The sequence below is a fragment of the Leptosomus discolor genome, chromosome 21, assembly GCF_034619465.1.
Source record: "Leptosomus discolor isolate bLepDis1 chromosome 21, bLepDis1.hap2, whole genome shotgun sequence".
Classification (NCBI taxonomy): domain Eukaryota; kingdom Metazoa; phylum Chordata; class Aves; order Leptosomiformes; family Leptosomidae; genus Leptosomus; species Leptosomus discolor.
Genome location: NC_141411.1, coordinates 4,257,234 through 4,280,839, shown reverse-complemented (window position 1 = coordinate 4,280,839; position 23,606 = coordinate 4,257,234). Strand labels below are relative to the sequence as shown.

Here is a 23,606-nt window from a genome sequence, read left to right as displayed (position 1 = left end):
GAGTCAAAAGTAGACTGAGGGTGGGGGAAGTACAGGTAAGGGGACCAGTTTTCTTCCACCTCGAGGAGCAGCAGGTGCTGGGGGTACTTACCCATGGAAGTGGCTTCAACATAGGGGTAGAAGAAAGCAATGATTATGTTGATGAAGACCGCCAGGTTGAAGGAAATGCTTCCCCAGAGCGTCATTCTGCGGGAGAACCAGTACATCAGCGGCATGCCTGGAGGGAGAGGAGGCAGACACACAAATCTCAGCCAACCTTGTGCCAACTGAGGAAGGCTTTGTCCTCCCAGACATCCGAAGGGCTTGGCTCAGTACAGCTGGCGGGCCCGGAGGGATCCTTGCCTCCCACTATCCTTCAAAACGTTAATAAAAGCTCCTTCCTCATCAGCTGAAGTAGGAGTGCAAGTTCAAAGTGTTACTGCTCACATTTCTTGGCTTCTCAACCCTTTGACCTGCTTGGGCACCTTGGAATCAGATCGGCTTCGTTCTCCTCCTCACCCTCCTCCCTATCTCTGCCCTCCTACAGCCTCACTGCTCACGTCCTTCAAAACAACAGTGTCTTTGTGTTTTCAGTGCTGGTGCTTGGCCCCGGGGGAGCCCCAGCCAGCAATTTCCCATCCATACTGAAAACTTGTTTCCTGCTAAATTCCTAAGATAGTTTTGACTGGATCTGCAAGTGGTTTTAGAGCTGCGCTACTCCTTAGCTGTGTCGCAGTACTTATAGTGTGACTCTTTACTGAGCTCCTGTTATTTTAAGCCAGGATTTCCATCCTGATGCAGCCCTGAAAGCACCTAAGCAGGCCTGCAGGGTGCAGAGAAACAAGTTTTATTTCCCATGTGTAGCTGCTAGATCCTGGCTTAGGAAAAGGCAACTGAAAACAAATGAAGAGAGGGCTTTCCAGGGGAAAACACCTGCAGGTGTAATCCCAGGGAATGGGCTGTAAGATGCATTTCAGACTACCAGGGAACTGCGCTAACAGGCACGGAGGAAATACATCCCTGGGATCTTGATTAACCTCCGCTCCCTGCAAACTGCCCAGTGTGTTGTGCTCTACAGAGCGAGGGGCACAAGGAGCTCAGAGATGGGATTCCCAGGCTGCCGCCAGGGTTCACAGCCCTTTCAAAGCAGGGCTGCCCCCCCGTTGGACAACAGGGGCTATTCGAAGTGCCTGTGCTGGCCTGGGGGGAGCCCAAAGGGAAGGTCTGGTTGGCTCTTACTGCGCAGTTTCTTCTGCCATTCCATCTCGTTGTGGAGGAAGGACGACTGGTCGAAGAAATCACTGACTTTGCTGCCCTGCTCGTCCTGCTCCGTGGTGGTAAAGAGCCGGTACTTGGTCTCCTTGGTGAGGAACTCGCAGATGCCAGGCACGGGGAAGATTATCTGCTCCATGCTTCGGTCCAGGCGCACAATCTGCAGGAAGCAGGGCGAAGGGGACGGTGCCGTCAGATCCTGCCCCTGCCAGGCTTTGGTTTCCTCTTTCCTAGACCCAGCTGTGCCTTCCCCTCCTCCCTCCCGCTCCACTGGGATCAAAGTATCCCTGTGCTGGAGCAAAGCTGACGGTGCACGAACCCTCGCTGGCCCATCTGCAAGGAGATCCAGGCTGACAAGCAAGGATGGGGCTGCCAAATCGGCTGCATCCCCACTGCTGCTGGGCTGGGAGAAAAAGGAAGGGTCTGGGGAGGGGGCAAGCTCACTCCCCCAGCTCCTCACGGGCTCTGCTAACGCCTCCAGCTCTCCGCAGAGCAAAAGGTCTATCTGCTTCTTGCTGGCACAGGGATGGGAAGGCTCCTAGCGCAGAATAACCTGACGTGGGGCAGCTGGAGCACACGTGGGCTTCACCGACCGCGCGCCTACTGGCACCCCAACAGCTAACAGGTCTTGCCTCAATTTGGGATGTGTGTTTCTCGTAATACGCCAGCGGGTCCTCCTCTTCTTCCTGGACGGGGGCTGTTGACTTCAGCATCTGCGTCAGCTGCTTGTTATTTAGGCTGAGCTGGGTTGTGGGGAGAAGGAGAGAGGGTGAGAGTGGCCTCAGCCGGGGGAGTCAGGTCTAACTCTGCACTGACAACAGCATTCCACAAAATCTACCAAAGCTGATGAGGTTTCAGGGAAAAGCAAATGAATTAAAGCTTCCTAAAGGGGTACGAGCTCTCCCTGAGGTGACAGACATTCGATTCCCTGCAATAATTACATTCAAATGCTGCTAATCCACAAATTGCAAATCAATGCCCATAAAACCCCAGGGAAATCATATTACTGCTGAATCTTGTTCAGGATCTAAAGTACATAGGCAAGAAATGACAGCAAAGGACTCAGCCCTTCCTTTTCTGAAGGGAAGGGGAGAAAGCGGGTACCAGCAGGACCCCAGCAGGGCCACCAGCCTGTCCCTGCAGCGAGCTGGACATCACCCTACGGCTGAGCCTTCCTTGGGGAGCCCTGCAAATACAGCTTTCTGCAGCTTGGTTACAAAAGGCGCACATGCCTTTAGGCTTGTAGTTCGGGCTACAAAGGCACTGATAAATCTTTCTTTCTCCAGGCCCCCTGCAGAATACCAAACCCCATCAAATCTCAAACAACAAAACCCAGGGTGACTCAGCAACGGTGGGAGAAGCAGCTCTTTGCAGTCTCTAGTCGGGGTCGGGGCAGGTTGCAGGGGCTCTGCCTCCATTCCTGAGGCCCATCCGTACCATGGACGAGATGCCCTCCTCCTCCTCCTCCTGGATTCGTTTCACTGGCTTCAAGAGCTGCTGCAGAGACTTGTTGTGTCGGGACAGCTGGAAGAGGGACAGCAGTAGCAGGTGAGCACAGGCTGGTGAGCAGCCACGGGTGCACACGAGAGTGGGACACAGGGTGCACAGGGGAGCCTCGGGGCTGGCTTTTCACAGGAGCCAAAAGCCTATTTCCCAGCCATGCTGCCCCAAGGAGGCCAGTCTGGCTGGAGGAAAGTTAAATAAATATAGAGAAAAACGTGCAAATCAGCGAGTGGGAGCCTAGCCTGGCAGGGACCTTGCTGTCACCCAGTACCTGCAGGGCCAGTATATAAATGTTGTGGCCAACTTCCCGGGGGGAAACCTCGGCATTTTCACACTCCTCCTCCTGCAGATAGGCCTTCTTAATCACGTCGACCTGGAAGGCAGCAGGAGGACAGTGAGCTTCTCCCCATCTCCTTGCCTTGTTTTCCTCCTCTGGCCACCAACGGCTCTGGGAAAACCATTAGGCAAGGATGCTTGTGCAGAAGGCAGTGACCAGCAGTATGGCAGATGAGATGGTTGTTGGCTTGCAGACCAGAAACCGTATCAGGACCCGCAGGCAGAAGAGGTCCCGCAATGGGCCAGGGGGGAGGCTGGGGGTGTTTCACTGTCAGCCCTCACCAGTTCCTGCGGGCGGAGGCTGATGAGGATCCGCTCGGCGTTTTCGCTGTCGTGTCTGCTCTCCATGAGGGCCAGGAGGAGCTTGGAGGCATTGTCCTGGTGAGGAGAAGCCCGTGCTGATGGGAGCTGAGCCCTGCTGCTGCCCAGGGCTTCGGAGCGGGCAGAACCCCCCCGTGCCCGGGTCAGCTGCAACTCCCCTGTGTTGGAGGCATCTGAGCCTCACGCGGTGGAGATGCACCAGCCCTGTCCCACCAAGCCCACACCCTCCCACGCTCGAGGACACGTGCACAGCCACCTCACCCCACAGCACACCCCACGGCCATGCCAGCAAGCCCACGCAGTGATGCACACATGCGTGCCCAGCACCCCAGCCCCAACCCCTGCCCACCTTCAGCTGCAGGACCAGGTCCATCCGGTATTTGCAGAGGGGGCTGATGTCGTTAAGGATGAGGGCTGTGATGATGTCGATCCCATTGGACTCGTGGGTCACGATGCAGCTCTGGGGGAGCAATGCAACGTATTATCCCATGGATGCTGCCAGTCCTCCCAGCTTCACCTTGGAACGCAGCCCAGGTCCAAACCGGTGCCCTGCCTACAGCACTGACCCTGCCAGATTAGCCCAGGAGCCCCAAACCTCCTGTCTCCCTGGAAAGGGCACCGTTTGCACCACTGTATTGTTTAAGCCCCATTTGCATCACCATATTATCTAGTCAAGCAGTAGCTCATAATCCATGCAGCATCCCTGTGCACCTTGGCATCCTCTGCTGCCCTGTTCACACCCCGAAACCAAAAGCTGCTCCTGACCCTGCTGCGTTCCCACACATCCCCCCAAATGCTCCCTTGGGCATCCCTGATCAGCGGTGAAGCGTCCCAGGCACGCTGGGAATAACCCAGACCTGCAGGGATACCCACAGACCTGGTTCTCGTGGCAGGGCCCTTGGCAGTACTCAGTCAGGGTCTCCAGGGTCTGGGTGATGAGGGCCACGTTGTACTCGTTGATGTAGAGGCCCAGCAGCCCCAGCCCCCCCGTGGTGCTGCCGCACATGATGTCGAGGAACTGCAGCGTCTCGCACACCAGGTTGTAGTTGGTCTTGTTGTTCTGGCACCGGAGGAAGTTCTGTCAAGAAAAACCTGCAGTTACGGGGCTGAGCGGCAGCACTTTGATGGGCGGGGGGCACTCCTGATCCCCCTCCCGACACCCCTCCAGCTGCAGTTCAATGGAGATTTGGGCTGGGGGCACTGCTGTAACAGACAGACCCCCGAGAGCAGCCCTCAGTCCCACGGACATGGTCGTGTCGTGAACGACTCCTTCCACAACACCAAAAGTTATCCATAAGGGATGGTGCATTTGCAGATGGGGAAACTGAGGCATGGAGTGGCTTTTTGGACCAAATTGAGGCAGAGCCCAGCCTTCCCACACCCCAGTCCCCTGGCCTCTGTCCTGACCCCCAGACCCTAGCAGCCTCCATAACCAACCTGCAGGTCCCGGTTGTGGTTCTCACAGAGCAGCTGCAAGAATCGCAGGATCGGCTCCATGATCAGGACCGTCACCCCCATTTCGTTGTTCTGGCCCTGCTCCCCAGTGTCATGGCCCTTCCGAAACCCTATGGCCAGCGGGTATCGGGAGGGGGTGCCAGGCATCAGGAAGGTGTCTCCTCGTCCTAGAGGGCAATGCAACCTCGTTAGCATCGGGGTATCCAATGAGATGGACATTGGCTCTCCCAAGGGGACACGGCCCCATACCTTTAGTGCCAGGGTCAGGCTCGTCTTTGTCCTCACGAGGCTTGTTCCCAATGTCACTCATGTTCACGGACACCGTAGACTTGGTCTCCTGCTGCGCCTTCTTCATCCGGTCGTGCAAAACTTTGAAGAACTTCTCGGATTTCTTGTCACTCGTCATGAGGTTGTAAAAGGATTTCTGGGAGGAGGGAGGACAGTCGTTCAGGTCTCCACCATGGGGTCCAAACTCTCCCTGCCTGCCCCTCTGATTTGGTAGCCTCCAGCACTCAAGACCTTGTCCAAGATAACCTGCTCACCAGGATTATTTCCATACAACAGCCCTGGACATCACAGTCCTCTTGGATTCACTGGGGTGGACTGTCCCTTGCCGCTGCGCACTTTTACCCCAAGCAGGGTTAGGGACAGACCAAGCAGCAATTACAGCAGCTCCAAGCCTGGAACCCTACTGGTTTTTGCATGTACCATTGTTTGGCTTCCCTGTGGTAAAGGATTCAAGATAACCCACGAGTAATCACCCAAGAGCTGCAGCTCCGAGCCATTTTAGCAATACCCGGCAGAGGGCATCAGCATTACTCCAGAAACAACCTGCAACAACCTGCCCCTTTTGCAGCATCCAGCCACGGAGCTGGAAAACTCAAACCCAGAGAGATGTCTGCGGTTCCTCCTCTGGATGGCTAGCAAACACGAGCAACCAAACAGTATTTTGGCAAAGCCTGCTGCCCAGGGGCCAACCCAGGACTCAGGACTGCCCTGCACCCACATCTTCCAAGTGCTGGGACCGTCACACTGCACACATCAAACCGCGGCTGCCCAATCCCCCTGGGACTGGCGCCCACCACGCAGCTGGGGCTCAGCACCTGGATCTCGGTGTTGCCTCCGTCCAGCAGCCGGATGGCAAGCAGGATGCTCTCTTGGAAGATCTTTTCGTTCTTGGTGTTCATGATGAGGTCAGCCACCAACTTGGTGGCCCCTTCTCGGTCCAGCCGGCACTGGACGGCAGCGATAGCAGACCAGTCCTGGTCTTGGCCTGAACGAGAGGACACACATGGACGTGATGCTGTGGTAGTGCAGAACAAGCACAGCTAAATCTCTGCCAGGGGCATCTCAGTCCCATCCCTTCATCTCCTCAAATCCTTTACTCCCATGGAGGTGGGGGCATGGCGACCAGCTACAGACCTGATCCCATCACGGCTCGGGAGCCAGAGATTCGAGAGACAGGGAAGGCGCAGGAGAGGGGCACTCACCTCCTCCAGAAGCATCCACGATTTCCCCTTTGGAGCTGGACTTCTTGTTCTGCAGGTAATTGTTCAGCAGCATTTTCCGCAGCAGGTTGCCCTGCCAAGACAAATAAACGTCATGAGTCTCCCAACATCAGGGCCAGCACTAGAGCGGAACGAGGCTGAGCACCCGTGGGCTGCAGCAGGGAGGGCACTGCCAGCCTGGGTGGCAGGGGCTGCACGGATGAGGAGCAGGGCTGGGGACATGCCATGGCACCATGGTGCTCACCCTCTCGCCGTATCTGTTCCTCTTCACCAGCATCTGCTGCAGCGTCCTCAGCACCTTGATGCACAGCTTCTCCTCCGTCTCCATGAGGTCCTTGGTGTGCTGCACGAGCCTGGCACAGCAGAGCCACCGTCACACAGACGAGAGGGACAAAGGGGTCCCTGAGGGAACTGTCCCCACCACCCCTCCAAGCTGCAGGCACACGCCGGGATGCACAGCCCACAAGGGATGAAGGTCACCAGACCTTCCCAGCGCTCCCAGCAACCCCTGGACAATTGCAAACCATCCTCACTTGGACAGAAAACCTCCACTCTCGCATCGCTGAAACGCCTCCGTCCCCTCCATGAAAAGCAGCTCTGGCCGGTGGAGGACATCCACCAGGACAGACAGCTCAGCCTCCACCAGCGGTTTCAAGCGATCCTCCAGGGCGTTGATGATGTCCTACAAGTCACAGCACACACCCTTAGGGCCAATGCATGCCTAGGAGACACGAGCACGGGAGAGGGACCCCTGCAACGCCAGCACCTTCTTGCTATCATGCAGTGATCCCTGCCACTGCTGCTTCCCTACCCCGTACCTGCAGCTTCTCTATGATATTCTTGTAGTCCCACTGGTTGGGGGTGGTGGAGACACGAGGGAAGGTCCGCGTGGCCGTCTTGTAGCTGGACGTGTTCCTCTGCACGGTGCTGGTGGAGCTGCTGTTGAGCAAGGAGCTGACGTGGGCGTCCAGGTCCATGGGCAGTGCAATGGAGCGGCTCTTGGCTGCAGGAGACAGAGCCAGGGTTGGGGACAGCCGTGATCCAACCCACCCCATCAGCTGGGCCCTACCACATCCCCTTGGGCTGGGCACCCCTTCAGCAGCTCTTCGTTTGCAGCAGGGAAGATTTGGGTTAAATACAAGAGTAAACTCCTCCAGGCTACTGAGGGGTGGAGTATTTCCATCTCTTTCTCCCCACTGCGGCACAACATTGCCTACAGCCCTCTAAAGCCCAACACAGGATGGAAAGGGACCGAGACCTCCAGTTTTGGTTGGGAAAGCTCAGCACGGAGAAGCTGCAAGCACCCTGCCTCCAATTACGAAGGGAAATCCCCACCCAGTGTCTAACCACAGAGCAATCCTTTCCACGCGGTGACTCAGTGCTAACAACCCTTGTCCTGATTCAGGCAGCCACAAGCAGGCTGAGGGCAAAGTCCTGGCGAGGGAAAACCACCATAAATGCTGGCTTTGTTTCCTTCACCGGCAGGGACACCCCAGGGATCTTCCAAGCAACCCCAGGCATCCGTTATCCCCATGCCACCCTGGAGAGGTAGCTCAAAAAAAAAAGCACATCCCGGATCCAAACCTCCCCATTCCCGGCCGGCAGCCTCTTGCCGGGGCACCCTGCCAAGACCCGCAGTAGGGACGATGGCTCTTGCTCGTTGCCGGAGCAGAGGCAGCCAAAGGTGGTTGCATCCTCCTGGAAAGCATCACTCTGGCGTGGCTCCTTACCAACCATGGCCAGCGTTCGGATGCAGGCTTCCACCGAGCTCTTGTGCTGCTGCTGCAGCCAGGGGCACTCCAGCAGCCTCATGGTAGACTGGAGAAGCTGCACCACAATGGTCTGGTGGGTCTGCAGGAGACAGCAGGCAGGTGTGTATCAGTGCAAGGTGTGCCCAGACCTTGTTTTGGGGGGCTCGATGAGCTGCTTTCCTCCCCCAGCCATGGCCTGTCCATGCAGCACCTTATTACCTGCAGCGACGTGCTGTTCTCTGAGAAGGGGGAGCTGAAGAACGCGTTGATGGTGTCCAGCACCACCGTCAGCACGTACTTCTCCAGCGTAGGGTCTGGCAGGCGTTTCTCCCGCTTCTTGCACATCTGTGAGGAGAAGAGAAGAGGGTGATGGCACCAGGGTGAGGTGAGCACAGATCCTGGCTGGATGCTGCTGGCTTACAGCGCTGCTGGGACCTTGCTGAGCTGATGGATGTGGCTGGTGACACAGCTCCTGGGTCGACACCAGAAAGCCCTGACTGGTCCCCAGCCCCTAGTGTGGCAGCTACACAAGTTCCCATGGTGCCCATGCCCCATGTCTGGCTCCCCAGGCTTCAAGGGAGCCTTGGTGACACCAACCTGTCCCCATCCAATACGGCTGCTGTGTCCCTCCCACCCAACCCTCCCCACGCACCCGGGCCATGTCCAGGGTGAAGTTCTCAAAGAGAGTCCAGATGTGGTTGCTGGTGTAGATCTCCTTCATCTCCACCTCTGTGTCCACGTAGCAGTGGTTGACGAAGTTCACGTAGGCCATCTTCACCTGCCGGGGAGGGAGGGCGAGGGGGGCACAGGCACCATCAGGAGAAGGCAATCAGTGCAAGGCCACGGGCACCCTCCTCCCTGGGCACCCCGTACCTCCGTGATGCAATCCTCGTGTGTCACCACCCGCACCACGTCCTCCAAGGGCAGCAGGGACGTGCACTTGATCTCTGTGTAGACGTTCTTGCCCTCGGCGCAGGCAGCCAGCAGGTCCACCAGTGAGATGTGGTACATCAGTGGGCTGTTCTCCTCCACCCCATCCCGGGCTGCTGTCATCATCTCCAGAAGGGTGGCCAGTGAAGCCTTGTCATTGTAGAAAACCACCACATCGTCCCCGGCGTTGGTGAGCTGCAGGGAAGGGTCAGTGGTCACTGCTCTGGAGAAGGAGGGTCAGAAACCTTGCAAGGCAGAGGATGGTGTCCTCTGCATCGAGGCAGTGAAAGGTGAAAGGACTGTGCATTTACAGGGAAAACCAGGCATTTGCAGTGCAATCAAAAATCACAGCTTGTGGGACTACAAAACGGTTATTGGCTCTTGGACCTTGCATCAAGGTCCTGGAGATGTTTCCTACTCTGGGGAGAAGCCAGCATGGCCAGGAAAGCTCTTCCTCAAGGAAGAAGCTATCCGTGCACCTCCCATGCCCTGCTACACCCCACGCTCCTGCCCCACAGGGTGGGGGGAGAGGTGCTCACCTCGGTCATGATCATGTCCTGGCACTTCTTGACGTACTTGCCCTCGGCCTTGATGATGGTGTGCAGGAAGTCGAGGTACTGCACGTGGCGGCCGTGGGTGGCGACGCAGTGGATGAAGTGCTGCGGCACCGTCTCGTTGATCTCTGAGCAGAGCTGGTAGTTGTTGAGGAAGATGTGCTGCATCGTCTCAGCCTCCAGGAGCTGCGGGACCAGGGGAGCAGAGTGAGGCCGGGGGGCTGTGAGGAACAACCTCCCCTCCTGTCCTAACCCTTCCTCTCCTGAGATCTCCTCCCAGCTTTTGCATCTCTTGCTCTCAGCCCCAGGAGCGGTACTGAAGCCTCTCCCTGTGCTGCTGCCTGCGACTGCCCTTCGGTCCCCTCTCCTTACCCCCGGGGTGAGGAACAGGTTGAGGTGTTTGTGCAGCAGGGCCTGGTTTTCCTGATTGCCAGCACAAAACTTCTGCAGGAACTGGTGGGTGAATTTCAGGATCTCCATCATCTTGGCATCACCCTGAGGAAGGGCAGAGAAAAGAAACACCCAGAGTTGGCGAGAGGTGGAGAGCAGCAGTAGGCTGCTGCCCCTCCTACCCTGGCCAGAGGCAGGACCCAGCCATGCAAGGGGGGTCCCTGCATCCCCCACGCTTTGCCCTGGGGGGGGGACAGGGCAGCTTCTGCCCACCCACCTTCTCGTAAGGGATCTGCAGCAGATCCAGCATCACTTTGTGGGCATCCATGTTCTTCAGAAGGCGCTGCTGCTTCTTGCGCACTTGCTCTCCGACCCCGCACATCTTATTCAGCCGCTCCAGGATCTGGGGAGACAAGGACCGTGGCAGAGAGGAATTGAGCCTGGGAGCCCATCAGGATGGCCACCAGCACTCGGGGCTTGCTTGCAATCCAGACGTGCCCCCTCCAGGTGCTCCCTCCATCGCTCACAAATCTTGGCACCCCCCTCAGAAATTCTCCTTGCAGTGCCATGCAGAGACCTCGTACCCACCACCAACCTTCTCCCCTCCAGTCCCCCCAGTGCAAGGCTCATTTGCGAGCGCTGGGGACATAAGATGGCTCCTCCTTGCACTGAGCTGGCAGGAACAAGTCCTGCCTTGGACTCGTTTTTACTGGACCACAGGAGAGCTTAGAAATCCCCCCCCATGATTTCACCCTTTCCCTTCTCACTGGTGCCAGCCCAGGCCAGGCAGACATCACTGGCCGTGCCTCCAGAACGGCCCTGGGGACAGGATTCAGTCTCACTTACCCCCTTGACTATCTGATAGTTCTCACTGCTCTTCTCTCCCGGAGCAATGACCTCTTCGTCGGCAGCATGCTACAAGGGGACAGAAACAGCACCAGGGTCTCACTGCACCTCTCCAAAGCCTGGGGGATAACTACACCCCACAGGACCCTCCATGACCCTCCTCTTCCAGGAAGAGGGGTGCATGGCCCAGCAAGAGGCGTTAGGTGTTGGACTGAAGCGAGCTGTACCTCTGTTCCACTCCCCCCCCTCCTCCCACCCCGGTACCTGGGGCCTTGCTCAGGACTCTCACCTCTTTCTTCTCCTTCTTGTTCCCCTCCACCGTGCTGTCCCCTTTGCTGCTGCCCTTCTTGTCCACCCAGAGCTCCGATTTCTCCACCATGGTGCGGAGTTTGTCCAGCTCTGACTTGATCACCTTGTAGTTCTCGACATCCTGGGCTGAGATCAGGAGCTGAACCTGCAGCGGCATTCCCAGGGCGTTCCAGTTTGGGGCACAAACCCCATTCCCCTCCTCTTCCAGACCTCCCTCCCAAGGAAAGGGGCCAGGACCCACCCCGCATCCTGTGCCCACAGCCAAGCATGTGCTTAGATGTGCTCCAGAGCAGCATCCCACCGGGGTTACCTGTTTGAAGGTGTGCAAGACCTCCTGCCTCTGGCTGAAGTGCTTGAAGAGGAGCTGCAGGGAGCCGGAGATGAGCGGCGGGTAGTCGTGCATCGTCAGGTGGATCAGCACCCGCAGAAACATCCTCCCTCCCTCGTCATCCACCTCTAACATGCTGCTCGTCTTCCTGAAGCCGGGACGAAAGCGCTTGGTGTTAGCAGCCACGTGGGAGCTTGCGTGCACTCAGTCACCCCTCGGGGCTGACGGGGACAGCTGCATTAGCCTTTAGAGCCTCATCTTCCTCATCACCTGCAGCTTTCAGCTTCGGCAGTATGGACAGGAGAGGAAGAGCCCTATGGCCAGGCTAACTATGCACTGGAGGGGGCAGGGACTCACCCCACACCAAACATGGCTTCTGCGTGCTCGCCAATCCGGTCCAGGTTCATGGCTGCAGCTGAAGGGAGAGGAAAGGGAGATGAAAGGGGCGGCCAACGTGACCCCTGTGCACAGGCAGAAACCCCCAGAAACCAACCCAGCTCCCTAGGCCCTGCTCCAAGCACCAACGATGGACACAGAACACCTCATCCCATCTGCACAAACTCCAGTCCCCTCCATGCTCCCTGCCAGCAGCGGCGGCGGGTGGAGAGCTGCTGGAGCCGTCACCTCCGCCACCTGCGAGTCCCCAGCCTGTGGGGTTGGCTGAGTTGAAGGGGCACCAGGAGCAAAGTGGAAGAGTTACTTGTGGAGTCAAAGGCTGGAGCCGTCCCATCGGCCGCACTGTCCTGCATGGGGTAGACTTCCACAAACTCCTTCTTGAAGACGGAAAGCAGGTAGGAGATCCTGTAGTCCAGCCGCACGTTCAGGATGAACTGGCAGCAGTGAAGAAAGCAAAAGTGAGTGCCCTCTTCATGCCAGCTGTCTCTCTGCATCAGAAGACCATGGCTTCCCCACACCACCCCATCCCACAGGTCCCACCCGGAGCTCCACAATGCTTCTCCCTCCCCGCTGGCTCCAACCTGCAAGATCTCCAGGATCTTCAGCTTTGTCTCCATCACCACAATGTTCTCGTTCTCAATGCTCCTCCCTCTGTCCACTTGTTCTGGGGCAGACCCGGCACTGAGGCTTGGAGGGCTGAAGATGGACTGTTTCCTGCTTAGCACCATGGTGGACATCATCTGCCCAACGCCCTGGATCGATCTCCGCACATTCTTCCCTAAGGAGGCAGCCACAGCGGGCAGAGTTAATGCAAATGGAAAGGGAGGTGGCAGAGGACCAACAGGACGACCCACTGAGGCTGCAAAACGTTGAAGATATTAACCAAAACAAGTAGGAGGGACTGGACATTTCTCTGACATGGTCAAGGGCTCAACACCCGTCTCACCGTGCAGACCCAGCCAAAGGTTCCATGTCAGCAAACCAGTGGCTTGTTTTCTCACAGCTAGAACTGGAAAACACCTTCACACAGGACCACGCCTGGTTAATGAGCAGGGACTCACCTGTCACCTCGTCGTTGTAGACTGCCTGCATCATCAGCTGGGGGTTTTGGACACAGTCGATGATGCCCAGCAGTGTCCGCGTCAGGCGCAGCAGCTCACTGAAGCTGTAGAAGCCGAAGTAGATGAGGTTGTGGGCAAGGCTGACAACCTAGGGAAGAACAAGGCAACTCCAGACCTCACCATGTTCGAGGTTGAGAAGGATAAACAGACACGGGGGGAGAGGGCTGCCAGCACGGCCACCCTCGTGGCAGAGGCATTTGCAGCCAAACCATGCTGCATCCTGCAACGTGCCGGTGACATCGGCAGGTCTCGCACCTCGAAGGTGAGTTTGTTCTTCTCCTCGTTGGCGAAGGGTACCGCCTCGCTCACCACGTTGTTGAGGTAGTCCTCCACGAACTCCATGGTGCTCGCAAACTTGTTCTTCTTGTCGTCCCGCGAGACGTTGAGGTTGGAGTCGTAGCTGTGAGGGGAGATGGTGGGGGTGAGCTGAATGGCAGCGAGTCTCCTCACAACCAGCCTGGAAGAAGCACTGTTCAGGCAGCTGCTGAGCCATCATGGCCAGAAGCGATGCTCATGGCTGCGACGGAGCCTGCTTCCTTCTGAAGGCTGAGACCTGCCAAATTCACTGCACAGATGCCCCCCTCCCAGTCCCTGCTAAAGCCAAGCCAGTCCCTACACCGTATGACATTTTCCATCCCACCTCCTGCTCTGTCCCTCAAAGCTGCTGCGAGCCCCAGCATGTCTCACTCTTTGATCGTGATGGCCGTGGGGATCTCGGTCCAGAGCCGTGCAAACTTCACGGGCATCACCAGCTCCTGGGGGTCCCTGTCCACGTGCACGTGCAACATGAGGTGGCAGAAGGACGCCCGGAGATCGAAGGGCAGCATCTCATCTGCCATGCAGAGGAAGATCAGGTCCACACCCAACTGCTGGGAGATCTCTTTGATGGCCAAGTACTGGCGATCCAGGCACATGCGGGCAAAGAGCTTCAGCTGGTACCTGCCCAGGGATGAGGGGGAGAGGAAGTGAGGCCGTGCAACCCTTACACCCTCACCTGGAGAGAAGATGCTGTGGGATCATCACCTGTAGTAGCTGAGGACGTTCTCGTCATGGGCATTGCCAGCCCGGGCCTCCTGCGCCAGCTGCCGGATGCTTTTCTCATGGTGGTCGTTGTTCTTGTCCGTCCAGGTAAGCCAGACCTCCTCCTCCGAGTACTCGATGCTCAGGTACTCGTGGGTCTGGGACATCTCCTTCACTGGCCTCAGCCTAGGGCAGAAAAGGGGTAAAACTGGAGACGCTCCTGTGAATGGGGAGCAGCTGCACCTCAAGGGGTGATGGGGCTTTTACCAGGGCACTGCAGGAGCTGGTGGAAGGCAGGGCCAAGCACCAACCCCCAAACATGGAAGAACCTCTCCCCTTGGCTACTCACTCGGTTTTGATGAGGATGTCGCTGTTCTTTGGGTCCAGCACGCATTTGCAAATCAGCTCCTGGGTGACGGGGATGGCAATGTGGTTGGACACACACAGGTCCGAGAGGTAGTCCAAAAACCTACAGGGCAGAGACAGCTCGCTGTGAAAGGGGGGTCCCCTGTGGGCTCTTTCCACCTCTGGTGGAGGCACATCCCACCCATCACGCAGCACAAAGCCTTTTGGGACGGGGGTCTTTCCAGACACGCACCGTGGCTCACGGTTCTTGCGCACCAGGCTGACAAAGGTCTCCACCTCGGTCTTCGTGATGTGTTTCTCCAGCAGCTTGCGGTTGTTGTGCAGCAGAGCCGTGATGGTGTCCTCAGCGAGGATGTCGTAACCGATCTGGGATTGCATCATGCCGAACTGCTTGGCGATGTGCTCCTGGAGCGGGCAGAGAGGCGGTGAGCACACGGGGCTGGCAATGCCCCCTGCCCCACCGAGAGCTCGGCAGCCCCCCCCAGGGCTTTGCCACACATGGTGGGATGGGGGCTCCTCCCGTCACCCCGCCATATACCTGGTTCTTGCGATAGTCCTCCTGGGAGTGCCGGAGCACGCGGTAGCACAGCCGAAACATGTACTGGTAGGGAGCGTTTTTCTGGTCCGACAGCTCTTCCAGCCGCACCAGGGGCCCTTCCCCACCCTTGTCCTTGAAGGGGGCTTTCAGGATCCCAAAGATCTGCCCAAAAGCAGAGATGATAAGTGCTGTGTCCCCCTCCACACCATCACCCCAACGTGTGGCCGCACACCAGCTGTGCTTGCCAGGAGGGCTTGGTGCACCGGTGACGCACGAGCTGGACACCAGCTACACCTCCTCCATGGGGTTTTCCAGATCCCTGGCCTCCAGAGTGGCCCTGGGCAGAAGAGGACATCTCCACAGGACCTCAGCCTTGCTCAGAGGCAGGGGGCCAGGGGCTACTCACTTGCTTCAGGATGTTCTGCTCCCGCATTAGCTTCTGCCGCTCCCGGTTGGGCTTGGTCACCACAATGTCCAGCACATTCTGGCCATTGTTGGGGACGTCGCTGACAAAAAACACCAAGTCCTCCAGCAGCTGGATCACGAACCTGCAAAGGGGCACGGTGCAAGTGCGATGGGGGGACTGCTCACCCACCCCACGTAGCCCACCCAGACTCTGGTCCCTGCAATCATGCCGGCACATTCTGGAGGACCAAAAAGCCCACGTTCAGGGCTCAAAAGGCAGCCAGGGAAGCTGCTGGCTGATCCTCCCCTCCTCGCTAGAGGTTACTGGCTGCCCTGAAGCAAGAGGTTTTACAGCCCTTATGGTTCCCAAAGAAACTATATGTGTCAGGGTAAGCGCCAGGGGTCTTTGCTCATGATTCATGCCAGGGATTTTGCATTTAGCGCCTCTGCCCCCTTAGTCACCTTTGCAGGACCCGCACGGGGCAGGCTGGCAGGGCGGAAGCAGCTCACTCCGTCCCACAGAGATCTGTGTTTGCTCAGGAAGCACCAAGAACCCACCCACCTAAAAATAATACCATGACTAACCCGGCCGCCCCTATCGTGGGGCCATCTCTCAGCCCCTCGGATATTTTTCTAGCAGCAAAGGAGGGGCTGGAGCGGGGCTGCGGCGTTATCTGGTTTCCTCGCCAGACTCCTGGGAGAAGCAGGCGTGGATTTGGGTTGCGGGCAGGAAAGCAAGACAGCGCTGGCACCAAGACCCTGGCAGGGGCCCCATCCTGCAGCGATGCTGGAGAGCCCTTGGAGGAGCCCAGCACAGTTCCATCTCCTGGGGGAAATGACTTTTTACCTCCGGTCATTCTGGCTGAGAAAACCTTCGTTCATCTTCTCCACCACGTTGGCCAGCATCGAGCTGGCGTCGTTAGCAAAGTCCAGGTCCCGGATCTCAGACACGGGCACCGAGACGATGGCAAAGGCTTCTTTGTCTTCTTTGGTGGGGCACGTGCCCAACTGGGAAGTAATGAGGAAGCAGGATCACACAGACAGGGCAATGCCAAGCGTGTCCCCACCATCTGCCACCAACCTGGGTGAAGTCAGTGACCCAGTTTGTCCCGTCAGAAGGACTGAGGTGGGCTCTAAGTTACTGGGATGGGCTCTAGATTACTGGGATGGGCTCTAGGCTGGTGTCCAGCCACCCCTTTGGATCACCACGGTATTTCAGCCCCTGGGTAAAGGCTGGGTGCTGGCAGGGAAGGATCACGCTAAGAGCTGTTGGGGCACAGGGGATAAATCCACGCACAGGAGGAGGGAGGGGGCCATACCATGAGGCGAATGGGCCTCTCCTCGTCGATGTCGATGGGCACGTTGGTGCTCTGGATCCAGGTATTGGTGCAGAGGTGACGCAGCCTCACGTAGGAGTTCCTGCAAATGGCACAGTGTCCTGCTGAGCGACCCCTGCCCTGAGACACGCCAGCACCTGCCACTTGCCCCAGCACCCCGCACAACCCCCGTAAGAACCGACCCACCAAAATTTCACACCACGCGACCAAGCCTCCCTTCTTTATTTCACTCCTTCTGTGTGCTTACATACCGTGGGACAAAGGAGTCCGTCTTCTGCAGCGTGGTAGGGTCCAGCTCGAAGAGGGAGGCGATGTCATTGCCGTGGGGCACGGCCACCAGCCGGTATTTGATCTTCTCCCCCGTGTTCCTGCGGCTGGCGCGGCTGCTGCCCCCCTGCACCGGGGAAAGCGGCTTTGAGCCTGGCGTGGGGCGGCCACCCCGCCGAGCCCGGCCTCCCTGCGCCCACGGCATCGGAGGAGACGCGCAGCGGCTACGCTCGGAGCAGAAGCTTTTGCTCAGACGCCGGGCTGAGCCTCGCAGCGTGCAGACGCACGAGGGGGCTGCAAGAGCACAAGCGCAGCGTGATGCACCTGAGCTACGAGGCCACCCCTTCGCCAAATCTCACCAGCAGCAAAGAGGAAAAAAAAAACCTGAAAGTCCAAATCTCTCTTCTACCAGCACTTCCCCGTGGCCTGGGGATCCAACATGCACTGGGAACCCCTCCGACAGATTTCGGCAGCGTCCTCTCGCAAGCGGGACACGGGGATGCTACTCTAGGGTGCGGGGGCGCGGGGATGCTCTGCTGGGCGGCGGGAAAGCCTCCGGCCTCAGCCTTGGCACCAAGCGGGACCCGGCGGCACGGCGCGGGCGCTGTCCCCACAGTGGGCTCTGTTTTGGGGCATTTCCCTGCTTTCAGGCAGTGTCTAAGAGACGGCGTGATTTCAGGCAGCAGCAGCAGCAGCATTTCTGCTAGCGAGGCTGCACACAGCTCACCGTGGGCGCTGCTTTGGGCTCAGCCACGTCTCCTTTATAACTTGGGTTTTCCTGAAAAGTTAAAGAGGGAGATGAAAGACAGCTATCAGTCCTCCCACTCGGTCCCTCCAAAACCCTGAGCACGGGGTCTTATCTCTATTCCTGCCTTCCTTGATCACACCACAGAGAGGAAACCTGCCCAGATGGGGCTGGAGGACGTGACCCATACCCAGCGCGCAGAGCTCTGCTCCCGAGGAGCGGGACGGGGTGAGCCCTGGTGAGCAGACCCGGGGCTTTGCGTTGCAGCAAGACGAGCTCTTGCTGTAAATCCCTCGAGGCCCCAGGCTGAGGTTTCGGTGGGCAACGCAAGCCGGGCAGCACCAGCCTGGGATGGGGATCAATCTGTGATCTTCTTTCCTCTGCAGAAGATGTCATCTGAGTGTCTTTTTGGTTTAAAGCAGCCATTTCAGAGCCCCAGTATTTGCTGTTTTCCATCCACGCAGTGGTGGAAGGGGCCCTGAGGACTGCCTTGGGTTGTCTTCTCCAGCTAGGGAAGCACCTTTGGCACACGGTGCACCAAGATCCCCCCCGGTGCACCCCTGCTCCCCTGGCAGCAGGGTGTAACACTGTCTTTCCCTTGGTCCTGGCAGCTCATTTGTGTCATATAAACCAATTATCCAAATGCAGAAACCTCTTTGTGCCTCTATCAGGCGGCCTTGAGCTGGCCTTATACTGGAGGAAAAAAAAAAATTGGCAAATGATGTTTCCATGCCCAGATTTTGCCCACACCCTCCCCAGGCAAGGACAGTCCTGGATGCGGCTGTGTACCAGAGGATGAGGATGGGCAAAACCTGACCAGGAAGGGTTAAACGCAGCAGGATGAATTATCTCCCGCTTCCATCCCACCAGGAGGTTGTGCTGGTACAGTCACTTGGCCCAGTGAGAGCAAACAGAGGAAAAACCCGGCCACCCTCGAGGATGGAGCTGGGAACAGCAATTTTGGTGAGTGAGCCCCTGCACCCTAGGGTGGGGGATTTGAAGGGCGAAAGGCAACGACGCTCACAGCCCTGGTGCCAATGCCTCCCGAGAGCAAGGAGGAGGCGCGGAGGCCCAGGGCAGGACAGCTCCGAAAGCGAAGTGGAACGGGGCCAGAGGCGATCCTGGGCATCGCTGCTCTGTCTCAGGGCACTGCCTTGGCAAGGGATGGTCCCAGCCTCTCGGGGGCACGGCAGCTCCCTGCGTCCCTCTGCTCACCCCCTTACCTCTGCTGCCAGGTAGTTGCCCGTGGCGAGGTGCTTGAAGCGGTACAAGCCGTTCCAGTGCCCGGCTCCCCCTCGGCACGGGTCGTGGTGGACCACCTGGGAGAAGCAGAGGAGAGCTCAGCCGGTGGCATGCGGGGCTGTGGGGAACCAGGACGCCACTCCTGCCTCTGAACCTCTGCTGACCCCGAGCAAACACGCTGGTGATAAGAGCCCCGTCCTATCTCAAAGGCGGCTGTGAGCAAACATACTCGGAGTGCAGAGCTCAGACAGGCACTGGTGCCCATCCACCAGCAGCCACGGTTCCCAGTGCTCTCATGGAGCTCAAGCCTTGTGCTGGATTTCACCAGGGCAGTCAGGCTACCAGAGGTGGAAATGTGTAAAAATAACGACTGCTTCCAGCACCACCACCCCGGTGAAAGGGCAGCAACCCACGGAGAGACCCCAAAAGCCCATGGACACGCGCTCCACCCCCTCCCCGCTCACCTCCACCTCCCACAGGGCGTTGGAGCTGGTGGCCGAGGTGGCCGACTGCCTCAGGGTGGTGCGGAGGAAGACGTGCAGCTTGCCTTTGTACTCGTCGCAGGTGAGAAACTTCTCCTGCTCGGCGTGGAAGAGCCTCACCACGTCCCCCTGGCACCGGGATACAGTGGTTAGGCTCAGGGACGTGGCTCTCCTACAAACCGACGTAGCTCCTCCTGTGACCCCCACCTTGCAAGGGGATGGGATCCCCCCTGTACGTGGTCCAGAGCAGAGCACAGCTCCCAGCTGCAGCACAGCAGGACTGCGGGAGCCTGGGCACTGCAGGGCACCATCAGCTTTTCCTCTCCTACCTACCTGAGCTGTGCTAAAACCTGCCTCTAGCAGCACAAATGCTCCTCTAAACCCAGGGAAGGGCACTTGGCATTTGCACAGGGGACTCTGCACTCCGCAATGCCATCACTCCACTTACTGATGCAAGTCATTTCTCTCTGCTTCCCATCCCCAGGCTGTAAAATGGGTGCAAACCCACCGTTTTACACCCCCGGAGCAGGCAGAGGCTCCGCTCACCAATGTGTTTAAGGCATTAACGCCCTGGGGAGGAGGATGCAGTGGATGCGGGAAGCCGGGGATAAGTGCGGCGCCTGGGGACGAGGGTCTGTAGGATCATAACAATCAATATCCATCCAGCTGCTTCCTGGAGGACCTCAGCCCCAAACAATAGCTCCGCAGGGAAAGTTCCTTTCCCAGGCAACAGCCAGCCCTGCTGCACAGCTAAACAGCTGAAAATTGTCTTCGCGGCTAGAAGCCGCTGCTGGCACTACGTGTGCCTCGTATTGTCCTCGAAAGCCAATTTAATACAATAAGGCAGAGGGTAATTTCATGCCCCCTGGGTACCTGCTGCCAGGAGATGCTAAAATATCCAACTGTAGCTTGCTCTTAAGCTCTCCAAGTGATGAATTCTCCCAGAAATTAAGGTCCTCAAGGCAGGATCTCTTTCCTCTGCCCTTGTCACACAGCCAAATGGCTGTTCACAGGTCCTGCCCCTGCAGGGGACCAGGGCCGTGTCCACAGAGCCCACCACGTCCTGGGTGGCCGCCCGTGGGTGAACCTCCTTCCTTACCCCTTTCAGTACTTCCTCCATGTGGTCGCAGAACTGCATGAAAAGGTTGATTTTCCAGCTGGTGTTACAATTGACTGAGTTCACCTGAGGAGCAAAAGAGTGCGGTCATGTTCCCTGGGACAAGGAAATAAAAGGAAGAGAAAGGAAAAAAAGGAAACCAGGCAAGCCCTAGAAGCCAAACCCCACACAGGCAGCCCAGCCTCCCAGTACCTCCTTGCAGCCGGCGTTGTCAGCAAGCTCGTAGTTGCTGGCGTGCAGCGGCTGCCCAGCGTTGACGGGGTTCAGGATGACTTTGTCTCCCACGACTACCTGAGGAGCAAAATGAGAAAGGGGGGAGCGAGGATGAGACCGGGCGCCCGGCAGGGAGGCGAGCCCTGGCAGGCAGCACGCACGGCGCTTTCTGCACCTCTTCACTTAAGGACTTTTCAGCCCCGAGCTCACGTTATCTCCGTTGCTCCTCAGCTTCCAGAAGGGCTGGATGAAAAGCCAGGATCCCTCGTTGCCGGTGGCATCCAGCGTCACCCGCATGGCGTTTTTCTCGAGCAGGGCTGGCAGTCGCTTGTTCACTGTCAGGTACTTGTTGCTCTTCATGTGGAGGAGCTGGAAAAGCAAATACTGGGGTAAGCTGTGGCAGTACAGCCCCCTGAGGTCCCCAGGCTGGTCATACCCAGGAGTGATCCCACGAGCCCCTTCCCAGCAGCTGCCTGACTCGCACATGCTGGGTCTGTGCATCTCCCCCCCAAAACCCACCAGCCCAGCGCAGAGGGCCGGGGGAGTGAGCACTGGTACCTGTATGACGCTGCCGTATTTCACCACGTCACCATGCACCTTCTTGTTCTCCGTCTCGTTCTGCTTCTGCTCCATCTGGGCCGCATGCTGAATGCCAACAGGAGAGGAGCTGAGTGTAGTGGCACCCTCCTCGCTCCCCAGGACCAAGCTCCAGAGGCCACCCACACCCTCAGCTATGGGGAGGATGGGACAGGCTGGGATGCAGCATCAGCATCCCTCTGTCCCCAAGACAACACGGGCCAGAGCTACAACACGGCTCTCAGTGTCCAAGAGCTCAGCCTGGGACCACGGTGTGGCCCTGAGCAGCCGTATGAAGTCCCTGCAAGCCTTAAACCAAGGACTTTAATATTAGAACAGGGACAAAACGGCACCGAAATTCCCCCCAAAAAACCCAGCAGGTCTTACAGGGCAGCCCCAAAAGGGGACTCTGTGCACGGGCCAGGGGCTGGGGCAGTGCCTCCATCTCAACCCCACTGCAGCAGGGCTGTGGGGACCAGGGGCTCCCAGCAGCACCAAGACCGAAGAACAAAGGGTGCTGTGCCGGCGATGCCGTGCCTGTCGACGGCTGCAGGTCCAGACCTGCTGCAGATGCGGCAGGATGGGCCCCCGCCAGCCAAGATGCCCCAAGAGCGGATCACTCAGCGCTGCTTGCAGCCCCTCTCTCCAAAACCACAGGCATTTTCCGTGCGGTGGCTCTGGCAGTCGGAGTGATGTCGACGTACCCGGAGCAAGGCAGGAATTTGCTCCCACAGCAGATCTGTCTGGCGACGGCGAGGGCGCGCCGACGCCCCAGCACCAGCCCAGGCACAGCCCAGGCAGCACCAGCCCTGTGTTCCCCCGCAGCTGGGATGGGAAACGGCAGCGAGGGATGGAGCTGGGAGAGCATCGACCCTTTCCCATCCTGCTTTCACCGCCTTTCACTTGAGAGCAGAAGGAACTGGGAAACACAGCTGGAATCACAGCTCCGCACTGGGAGGAGGGGGGCAGAAGGTCCGTAAGTGCCCGAACAGGCGAAGCTGGGAATTTGAATGCGCCTGGCACGGGTTGTGGCAGCACAAAGCCTTTGTTCTTTTGAATGTTGCCACCACTTTAATTAACTCTCCGTCCCCACGCAGCTCTGGGTGCCAGCCGGGGCCATAAGCCCCGTGGTGGTGGCTGCTGCCATCAGGAAAACAAACCCGCTGCCAAGAAATCCTGCACTGATGCAGAGCTGGGAGTTTAACAACAACCCCATGGAGCAACACAGCTCCGGCAAGAGATCCGGCACTGCGCTGTGTCCTAAATCCGCGTTCAGATCCGAGCCCTTCCCTTGCCGAAAGCCAATGGGACTGGGAGTGGGAACCGTCTGCCCCAAGCGCACAAGCCCGTGGGGGCTGACGTTCCCAGCCCGTCCCTTGGATAGGACGGGGTCCGACCCCAAGCCACGGCGGGATGGGGTGTCAGGGATGCACACAGGGGTGGGCAGCCCAGGAGGGCGCAGGGAGGATGGGGAGACATCGGCAGAGCGGGAGGAAAGCCTCCACGGCACGTCTGCACTGCGTCTGGCTGCGCCTACAATTAGTCAGCCGAGAAAACCCCGAGCCTTAAACCCACTTAAAACCCACGGTGCAAGAGCACAAGCTCGGAAAGGCAACTGTGGGCATCGCAGATGGCTGGGCAGGGTTTCTCTGCTCGAGACCAGGCTGCTTCTGCTTCGGGAAATTATCTCCGTGTGTTGGAAGATGTTTTCAGCCTGTGGGAGATGCTGATAAATCATAGCCAGGAGTCCAGCGCCCTGCCAGGACGTCTAGTGGCTTTGTGGCAGCACGGGCAGTGGTTTGCAGAGAGCTCCCTCCCTGCCCGGGCTCCCCAGGACTCGGCTCCGGATGCGAAGGAGCATTTGCCAAACGAGCAACACCAGGAGCAGCAGAAAGGAGCAAGGAAATGACAGAATCTCTTCAAGACAACTCTTAACCAAGGTGCAATCAATCAGGCTCAGAAATGAGCCCCTCTGTCCAGTCATGGCCAGTACAGCTGTCGACATCACAAGTTACAGCCTAACTGGAGCAGGAAAATAGTGTTTCCATACGCCAGCAACCACGTAGGGCTGGACATGGCAGGAGGCACCGGCCCTGTCCCGGTATCTCTGAACCCATCCCGACACCCCATTAGACCTCACTCCCCAAAGGCAAAACTGGGGGACCAGTGGGGCTGGGCTTGAAGCCTGACGAGATGATTTAATGAATCTCTCCTGAGCTTCAGTTTTATGAATCATCCTCGGGGCCTCGCCAGTTGTCTGAAGCGATTATGCAATGTTTAACATGGGCCCTTTCCAAAC

At 58.1% G+C, this 23,606-nt stretch overlaps 1 protein-coding gene across 2 annotated transcripts in view; it reads right to left on the bottom strand.

The window, feature by feature from the left end:
- The window catches only part of ITPR3 (inositol 1,4,5-trisphosphate receptor type 3), a 42,654-nt gene that overhangs the window by 5,809 nt on the left and 13,239 nt on the right, over positions 1-23,606 (bottom strand). For both annotated transcript variants that reach the window (XM_086476426.1, XM_086476427.1), the window contains exons 4-49: positions 21,290-21,376; positions 20,942-21,100; positions 20,711-20,809; positions 20,501-20,584; positions 19,384-19,530; positions 18,901-18,996; positions 17,660-17,710; positions 16,917-17,059; positions 16,648-16,747; positions 16,176-16,336; positions 15,330-15,471; positions 14,924-15,085; positions 14,618-14,790; positions 14,369-14,488; positions 14,023-14,205; positions 13,687-13,938; positions 13,255-13,399; positions 12,940-13,087; positions 12,460-12,656; positions 12,183-12,312; positions 11,840-11,897; positions 11,465-11,630; positions 11,135-11,299; positions 10,846-10,914; positions 10,277-10,402; positions 9,982-10,104; positions 9,595-9,795; positions 8,999-9,250; positions 8,778-8,903; positions 8,345-8,470; positions 8,105-8,225; positions 7,193-7,377; positions 6,908-7,056; positions 6,619-6,727; positions 6,357-6,447; positions 5,970-6,139; positions 5,116-5,290; positions 4,849-5,033; positions 4,289-4,489; positions 3,761-3,871; positions 3,373-3,468; positions 3,026-3,127; positions 2,689-2,775; positions 1,884-1,994; positions 1,219-1,411; positions 92-217 (exon numbers count right to left, since the gene is read on the bottom strand). In XM_086476426.1, the coding sequence (XP_086332552.1) occupies positions 92-217; positions 1,219-1,411; positions 1,884-1,994; positions 2,689-2,775; positions 3,026-3,127; positions 3,373-3,468; positions 3,761-3,871; positions 4,289-4,489; positions 4,849-5,033; positions 5,116-5,290; positions 5,970-6,139; positions 6,357-6,447; positions 6,619-6,727; positions 6,908-7,056; positions 7,193-7,377; positions 8,105-8,225; positions 8,345-8,470; positions 8,778-8,903; positions 8,999-9,250; positions 9,595-9,795; positions 9,982-10,104; positions 10,277-10,402; positions 10,846-10,914; positions 11,135-11,299; positions 11,465-11,630; positions 11,840-11,897; positions 12,183-12,312; positions 12,460-12,656; positions 12,940-13,087; positions 13,255-13,399; positions 13,687-13,938; positions 14,023-14,205; positions 14,369-14,488; positions 14,618-14,790; positions 14,924-15,085; positions 15,330-15,471; positions 16,176-16,336; positions 16,648-16,747; positions 16,917-17,059; positions 17,660-17,710; positions 18,901-18,996; positions 19,384-19,530; positions 20,501-20,584; positions 20,711-20,809; positions 20,942-21,100; positions 21,290-21,376 (6,403 nt within the window). The remainder of the gene's footprint in view (positions 1-91; positions 218-1,218; positions 1,412-1,883; positions 1,995-2,688; positions 2,776-3,025; positions 3,128-3,372; positions 3,469-3,760; positions 3,872-4,288; positions 4,490-4,848; positions 5,034-5,115; positions 5,291-5,969; positions 6,140-6,356; positions 6,448-6,618; positions 6,728-6,907; positions 7,057-7,192; positions 7,378-8,104; positions 8,226-8,344; positions 8,471-8,777; positions 8,904-8,998; positions 9,251-9,594; positions 9,796-9,981; positions 10,105-10,276; positions 10,403-10,845; positions 10,915-11,134; positions 11,300-11,464; positions 11,631-11,839; positions 11,898-12,182; positions 12,313-12,459; positions 12,657-12,939; positions 13,088-13,254; positions 13,400-13,686; positions 13,939-14,022; positions 14,206-14,368; positions 14,489-14,617; positions 14,791-14,923; positions 15,086-15,329; positions 15,472-16,175; positions 16,337-16,647; positions 16,748-16,916; positions 17,060-17,659; positions 17,711-18,900; positions 18,997-19,383; positions 19,531-20,500; positions 20,585-20,710; positions 20,810-20,941; positions 21,101-21,289; positions 21,377-23,606) is intronic.